The sequence below is a fragment of the Austrofundulus limnaeus genome, unplaced genomic scaffold (genome assembly GCF_001266775.1).
Source record: "Austrofundulus limnaeus strain Quisiro unplaced genomic scaffold, Austrofundulus_limnaeus-1.0 Scaffold183, whole genome shotgun sequence".
NCBI classification, from domain to species: Eukaryota; Metazoa; Chordata; class Actinopteri; order Cyprinodontiformes; family Rivulidae; genus Austrofundulus; species Austrofundulus limnaeus.
The window spans coordinates 944,928-952,718 of record NW_013952585.1 but is presented as its reverse complement, the minus strand read 5'-3'; the positions used below and the strand labels follow the sequence as shown (position 1 = coordinate 952,718).

Genomic DNA, 7,791 nt, shown 5'->3' with positions numbered 1-7,791 from the left:
GTACTATATAACATTTTAGACACATTCTAGACAGTTTATCAGCTAAAAAATATTAATTTTGGGGTAAGTTACTCTTTAAAACTTCGCTCTGTGTGACGTGCAGCGAGAGAAGAGGAAATGATCCTGCAATACGACATAACTTTTCTACAGCGGGAGGAGGATATTTTGAGGATTTATTCTCTCTACACGTGTTTTAAAATGCTAGAATTTCTTCATTATATTTCTAACTCCTGCTCAGGTGTCTCTGCACTCACAGCCCTGCTGACACAGGTGCGATGATGTAATGACGATATGACGGTAGAGCGTAAATTTCTACCGTAGGTCAACTTCATACCGTTTCTACCGTCTACCGCATATACCGCGCAGCCCTAGAGAGAACCTTTAAGGTAGTTGAGGAGGACTCTCAGCTATACTTTAGCTCTGAGCTGTTGTACTTTGATTATTTTAGAGTTTTAGGATCTGAAGCCACAGACCTGCTTCAGGCTCCTCTGATCCTCAGGTGAGGAGAAGCTGCAGCCCTTGTGCACCTGCTGCAGGCAGAAGCTGCAGATAAGTCGGCCATGATTGGTGCAGAACAGCTCCATCAGCTTGTGGTGGTCCGGGCAGATGCGCTCCATCAGGTCCCCCATGGGCTGGCTCAGCTGGTGGACCCGGAAGATGGGGTTCTCCCGGTGGGGCCGCAGGTGCTCCTCACAGAAGGAGGCCATGCAGGTGAGGCAGGTCTGAGCCGCCTCGACTTCCATACAGGTGTCACAGCGGATCACATCCTTCTTCTTCTCCTCCTCCTGGTGTTGCTGCTGCTGCTCGGGTTGGCTCTCCTCCACCGGCGCTTCACTCTTGACCCGGATCCTGAAGGTCTCCACCACAGTGCTGAGGACCGTGTTCTTCTTCAGCTCGGGCTTGATGGCGAACAGGGTCCGGCACTGGGGGCAGCTGTAGGAGTCCTTCCAGGTGGCCAGCAGGCAGTCGTGGCAGAAGTTGTGTCCGCAGGGGATGGTGACCGGACAGGTGAAGGTGCTCAGACAGATGCTGCAGGTCAGGTCCTCCTCCAGACCCACCAAAGAGAACTGAGGCTCCTCCGCTGACGCCATCGCACTGAAACAAGAATTAAATTAATTCTTTAAATTAATTAAATTCAAGAAATTTTCTATTACTTGGATGGTATAAATGTTAACAAGCTGTGTTATGTGTAAATGTTATTTTGTGTGTAGTTTTAATCTTCATTTGAATAAAAAATAATCATCAGAATAAATGTTTTCCTTAAAGCCTAAAGTTTACTTAGATTTTCAAACTAGTTGCAATTTGATTAATTAAATTTTGTTTAATTGGGTAAATTTAACAGAGCAGAGTAATTCAAAGTTAAATGCATTAATTATTAAAATCTGTTACAGGTAATAATTTATCTTAACTGAGTGATAAACATTGAAATTTAATTTATTTTGTGAAATCTTAACTAATATGTATAAATGTGTTACATTAAGCTTAATTTGAATCTAATAAAACCGGTGAAAATTATTAATCTGGTACAGTACAGTGCAAATTCAAACAGGAAGCAAGAAACGAAACTTAAAGGTGGAAAACGAAACTTAAAGTAMGTTTTTATTTCTGATTAATTACAAACTCATATTGTTTAATAGGATTCAGCGTTTGTATTTWATTAAGTAAAKAAACCATTAGAGATCAATTAAAGGCATGATTTAATCAAACAAATACGAGCTCGAAGTTTAACGATGTTTGACAACAATGACATGTGTTAAACTCAATAAAATCGGATTAAATCTCTCTGTACCTTCAGTTTTCTGGGTTCTGTTGACGCAGGAGAAGAACTCGTGTTTATTAAAGCTGGACCTGATCAGAGACGCAGCACAACTCTGAGCCGGGACTGCGACAGACCACTTCCTTCTTCTTCTTCTCATAAATTACAGCAGGCTGTCTGGAACACAGCGTAATGCTGCCCCCCACAGGTCTTATTGTCTACTTTTTGCAGTGGCTGACAGCTAAAATAAAGCCCCCCTCAACTCTCTTCTTCCCCATACATTTGAGGGATGCTGCAGTATCACTTGTTTTAAACAAGATCTGTACAAATAAAATCTAAAGTTTCATCAAAGCAAACTTTTACTGACAATAATCTCTCTAATCTAAATAAGAAGTAACTTATAGACACCAATAATTTGTCCCGTAATATCAAAGCCTACCCAAAAGCCAGATTATGCGGGTAAATATGCACTAAAAAGAAGTAATAATCAACCTTTTTTATTGATTAAAGTTGAGATACAAAGACATGGAAATGCAGATAAATCCTGTAGGTTTCACAAACTAAATATATTTATGTGCATCGTTACGAAACGGCAGCTGAATTCTTTCTCTGTGTCGGAGCTCAGTTGCTGTTGATGTGAGGCTGGTCAGGAGGCGGGGTTTTGTTCTGACTGCTGCTGACGGCCTCGTTCAGGTGCTGAATGTCCCTCAGCAGGCCGGCGAACTGCTCCTCCTGCAAAAACATGATCAACATTCAGTAACAACTTTTAAATCAGTTGTAATCGTAACGCTGAGCCCTGGATGACTGCTGAAGCTGAAGCATTAAAGTTAAACAAACTTTTAGCTAAAAGACAAAAGTATCCTCACCAGCACATTGACTCTTTCAGCTGCTGCAAGAGCAACGCTGAGCTTCCTCTCATCTTCCTCCCTTTCCTCCTCGATCACACCCAGCCTGCAGCAAACACAGAAACACCAGTGACCACGCTGAACCCAATCCCAGAAAGTCTGGGTTCAAAATAAAGACAGGAACAATGTGTACCTGAAGGTRGCGCTGGCGAGCTGCTCGTCTCGTAACGCCAGCACGTTTCTAAGCTCAACCACCTCAGCTTGCAGCATGGCGTTCTGGTCCTGGCTCTGGTTGATGAAGTCCTCCAGGCGCTTGGCCATTTCCAGCTCCCGATCCGTCACCTGCTCGATCCCCAGCCGGAGCTCGGACAGCTCCTGGGCGTGCTGTGGGGGGTAATTACAGGCTTTATAAGAACCTCATACTGAACTTACTGAGCAGAACCAGTTTTCTTTTATTAGTTACTGGGTGTAGTTTAACATACTCTGTCCAACACGCTGAACTGCTCGTTCGCTGTCTTCATCTCACACGACTCCCTGTTGGGGTTCACAATAATCCATGGAACTGGTGCAGGTGGACGCTTGATGCTTCTGCCCTGCAGAAACAAAATGGCGGTTACAGGTAAACACCCCGTTATTCACTGCCTCCAGGTGGTCCTTGTTTGTACTCACGGTATCCGGGGGCGTGATGATGGGCTGGTTGGGCTCCATCTCCTGCTCCTGCTGCTGGAGGTCGGCGGTCGGCAGAGCTTCGGAGCTCTGCTGCCTCTTCAGGACATGCTTGGCGTGTGCAGGTTGTCTGTGTGGAGCGCTCTGGGTTCTGGCGAGAGGCTTCCCCTTTCTCATGCTCCTATGAGTCCTGGCATCACTGGAACATAGGTAGAACATTAGACTACTGTATGTTCACCATTAAGGATCAAATTGACAGATTGATTTAAATCATRTCCTACTTGTCTCGAAGGCCTCTGGAGTCCACAGGCAGCTTCTGCATGGAGGACTGAAGGGGGCTGTACTTTCCCAGGTCTTTGGGAGGAACGTAGATCGGTTTGGTTTGTTCTGTTCGGCTGCAAAGAAAAGGCTACATTTAATAACATTAAATAAAGGATCATAATCCAGGTGTTCACAGTACGCACCTGTTTATGGTGATCTGAGGCACTTCAGGTCCGAGCACCTCTGTAATCTGGTTGAGTACGGAGGGCAGCGGGTGCAGCTTGTTTATTGTTTCCTAAAGAAGAAAGAAGTAAATTAGCTCTAACTTTAAAGTCTTTATCTTTTAACGTGAGATAAATGCACTCATTCTCTGCCCCACCTGGTCTTTCTTATGAATAATGTCCACCAGCAGACCGTGCAGCACAGCTAAACGCAGAGGCAGGTCTACGTATCCGTCGAAGGACGTCATTGAGATTTCTGTGTCCCGATTGGAAACAGTCTGGAGAAAAGACCTCATTCCATCCCAGTGCTGCTGCAGGAATTCATTCATAAACAGCATATACTCTTCCTTCTCTCCAAACCTGTAGCAGAACAAAAGATTTATTTTACTTCAACCTTTTCTGTTTTGCAGAGGTGAAAATGTACCAATAGAAGTGTAAGCAGAGATAAATCTGCTCACAGGGTGAAGTTGGCCAGGTTCTGGATGACTTTGGCGGTCAGGGTCAGGGTCCGGAGTGTGTTGGGCTCTGGATAAGGTTGCATCAAACCAAAAAGAGAAGGACTGAGAACAGCAGGACACAAGAAGCGAAGAAAGAGGGAAGCAGAGATGAGCCGCTGGCCGATTTCTGCTCTGCCCTGGTCTTCACACAACTCCCCCCAGCTRGAGAAGATCTTGTTGAGTTCCTCAGGAAAAGGTCTGCAGATGAGAGTCARTACTCAGCTGTAGGAAGACTTTGCTTCTGTTCTGGTTTCTTTTTTCCTACATTAAATCTTGGTTTCTTACCCGTGGAGCCCAACGATCTTCTGCACGACCTCCTCGCAGGTTTCCCTCAGGTGCTGCTGGTTGCTCGTCAGCTCAGCGGCGGGACATTTACGAGGATCAACTTCACAGTTCTCGACTGAGGAGTACAGTCGTGTGATGAAATCCCCTGCAGCAAATAGAAATATTTACATTAAACTGTTGTCACAGCTTTACAAAAGGCTGTCTTCATCACGAAGCCCCCCGTACCGAGTGTGTCGATCAGGTACCGCTGACCGACCAGCTTCATGTACTCGTCTATGGCTTTAGTGGCCAACGTGTTCTCTCTGAAGATCAGAGCTTCCTTCTCCCCGAACTTTTCCACTTCTGCACCGCCCAGATCGATCAGGAACTCCTGAAGAAACCGAGTTTAAAGCCACACATTCAGTGAATGCCAAGAGCCGAAGGAAGTGTGCAAATTACTTAATTTCCCCACCAGGGAACCAATACAGTACNGTGTGTGTGTGTGTGTGTGTGTGTGTGTGTGTGTGTTTGTTTCCTTTGTTTATTGTTTTATTTTAATAGAAAAGTAGACTAACTTTCAGCACCTTTGGAGTCTGTAGTTTACCTCAAAGCAGTACTTTTCTCCTAAAATGGAACTGTGGACCGGTCTGATGACAGTACTGGTGTCGGCGCTCAGATCCAGACTTCCAACGGCAGCAACCGGGATCGACACAGACTCCCGGGAACCGAAGTGCCTGGAACTGGAAATCCAACACTCAGACTGTAAAACTGAATTGTTTTTACTTTTTCATTACTGATTAACAATTACTGACATTACTGGTGTTTACATTTTACAGAACTGGAGTTATGGATTCAGTTTTGTCTGTGTTTTTGTTGTACCTGCTGAGTTTGTTCAGTCCTGGGTGCAGCTGGGTGGCGCTGTTTCTTTTGGCCTTGTCCAGGCGTCGTTTGATCAGCGCCTGGGGATAAACGGGAAATGGACTGCTTATCAAACTCAAAGCTCTTCGCATCACAATCTGCTCCCTCATTTATCTGTCCACACATTCATCCAGCAGGTAACTCTGTTTCATCAGGAGGAAATGAAGGGTTATGTGTGCTCACCCTCACACCACCGTCCTGGTTCTTTGGCCGAGGCCCACCTGGCTGGCCCGCGTGGTCGGGACTACATTCTGAGGATTGAAAAGAAACATATTAAATAAATAAATAAATAAATAAATAAATAAATAAATAAATAAATAAATAAATAAATAAAGCTGAAACTCAGCTAAAACGTAAAAGAGTGAGAGACTAGCTCAAAGCTTTTAGTTGCAAAGGTGAGGTAAATATAGAAAAATAGTAGCTTGAAGTAGCAAAATAGCAAAACTTAAAGCAGCAAGATTTGCTGAAAGCTAAAAGTATCAAAAAGCTACCTAAAAGCTACAAGTAGCAAATAGATAACTGCAAGTCAAAAGTATCAAAGGACTAGCTAAAAACAGCAAAAGGCTAGCTAAAGGTTAAATGTTTCAAATTGCGCTGTAAAAGATGAAAGTAGAAAATGAATGCTAAAATAGCAAAGGGCAGAATGGTAGCGAAAAGTAGTAGAATAGTAGCTAAAGTATCAAAAAGCTAATAAAAGCTAAAAGTAGAATGGTAGCTAAATTTAGTATAAGTTGACAAAAGCAGAGCTAATGTATTTAAAGTTTTTTTTAAGTTACAAAAACAAAAAGCAAAATGAGTTGAATGCTAAAAGGCTAAAATAGCACAAAGTCTGCAGAAAGTGTAAAAACAGGACAAAATAATTTTAAAAAACAGGAAGACAACAGTACTGCTGACTCAGCGTTTATTCTAAAAGCAAGTTGTGTTTGAAGTGTTTTTTTATGCCCAACCTTGGCTTTGCCGATACTCTGGAGCACGTGGACCAGAGCTCCAGCCAGCTCTTCCTTCTCCTTCACATTCAGAAGAGGCTCCAGGTTTCTGCACATTTCTATGTAATCCACCGTCACGTATTCTGCAAACTCCTTGTACTTCTCCATGGGCAGAACTTTCAGGTTCTGGAAGCGGGCCTTGATGCGGAGCGAGGCCTGTGGCCCCAGCAGCTCCTTGCTCCCCGCTGCACCTGCGGCCTTGAATGGAGCGATGGGGTACCACTTCTCCTGGAAGGTCCTCCCTCGGATATCGGCCAGGGGGATTTCCACGCTGCCCAGCGGGTGCAGGTTCAGCTCTTCCCGGGAGTGGCGCTTCTTTTTGGTGTCTTCTTCACGGAAAAGGTGCAGGCTGATTTGGGAGACTGATGGCAGGTTGTCGAGCTCGAAGAATTCCCCCCAGAACAGCTGACACCCTCCACCCACACCTCCGCCAGCTCCCAGGCCTCCTGAAGACCCCGCGGAGTTATCCCCAGCCAGGCTGGAGCGGTTAGCCGGCTTTCCAATGGCTCGGCTGCTGGTGCGGGCGAACAGGGTCCCGTCCAGGTGAACCTCGCAGTAATACCGCCGTTTGGGTAGCAGGTCCTTCGCCTCGTTGACCCACAGACTCAAGGAGTTCTCTATCCGCTCCACATTATCCTGTCGACATTTATCGATCAGAACTTTGAATCAACGTTGAATCGTTTTATTTTTATATTTTAAACAAACAGCTGAGCGTTTACTTTATTGGGCTGGGCCGCTCGCCTCAGATCTTCAATCCAACGGTCTCGTTCGGCAGCAGATGAGCAGCCAAAGCAGTGTGTGTTCTCAGAATTTATCACCTGTAAAACATTAAAAACAAAACCGTGTCAGACTAGCAGGTCCTTACAACAAATCCTGTCTAGGGCTTAGAGTCCTGGAYCTTTGACCTCTGCTCCTTGTGGTCTCACCTGCCTCCCTCTCATTCACACACCTGTCCTCTGTCTTAAATTTCATTTCTCTTTGTTCCTCTGCCTCACCTATTTTTCTTCACCTGCTCCCTGTTCTCATCACAGATATCACAATGTCCTCTGCAGACATCAGAGTCCACAAAGATTCCTGCCTGTCCTCATCTGTTAGTGTGTCTATCAGCAGACCAAACAAGGAGCCTATCATCCTACCATCCTCATACATGTCCTGTTGTCCTCAAACATGTCCTACTATCGTCATACATGTTCTATAATACTCATAATGTCCTGTTGGCCTCATAAATATTCTGCTGTCTTCATACATGTCCTGTACCAGTCTAACATACTGAGTGAGCTAAGACCAAAATGCAATAGTTTTTTTCATTAATTAATGTGTGTGTGTGTGTGTGTGTGTGTGTGTGTGTGTGTGTGTGTGTGTGTGTGTGTGTGTGTG

At 44.8% G+C, this 7,791-nt stretch overlaps 2 protein-coding genes across 2 annotated transcripts in view; both read right to left on the bottom strand.

Moving 5' to 3' along the window:
- The window catches only part of trim25 (tripartite motif containing 25), a 7,607-nt gene extending 5,674 nt beyond the window's left edge, over positions 1 to 1,933 (bottom strand). The window contains exons 1-2 of the mRNA XM_014018122.1: positions 1,790 to 1,933; positions 474 to 1,095 (exon numbers count right to left, since the gene is read on the bottom strand). Of these exons, the coding sequence (XP_013873576.1) occupies positions 474 to 1,091 (618 nt within the window). The 5' untranslated portion in view covers positions 1,092 to 1,095; positions 1,790 to 1,933. The remainder of the gene's footprint in view (positions 1 to 473; positions 1,096 to 1,789) is intronic.
- A 304-nt stretch (positions 1,934 to 2,237) lies between these two features.
- The window catches only part of rasal3 (RAS protein activator like 3), a gene marked incomplete in the record, with an annotated part of 11,985 nt that continues 6,431 nt past the window's right edge, over positions 2,238 to 7,791 (bottom strand). The window contains 13 exon segments of the mRNA XM_014018120.1: positions 2,238 to 2,488; positions 2,623 to 2,707; positions 2,795 to 2,985; positions 3,084 to 3,194; positions 3,271 to 3,466; positions 3,549 to 3,662; positions 3,732 to 3,823; positions 3,908 to 4,109; positions 4,208 to 4,444; positions 4,532 to 4,676; positions 4,757 to 4,901; positions 6,376 to 7,050; positions 7,134 to 7,232. Coding sequence (XP_013873574.1) covers positions 2,378 to 2,488; positions 2,623 to 2,707; positions 2,795 to 2,985; positions 3,084 to 3,194; positions 3,271 to 3,466; positions 3,549 to 3,662; positions 3,732 to 3,823; positions 3,908 to 4,109; positions 4,208 to 4,444; positions 4,532 to 4,676; positions 4,757 to 4,901; positions 6,376 to 7,050; positions 7,134 to 7,232 — 2,403 coding nt within the window.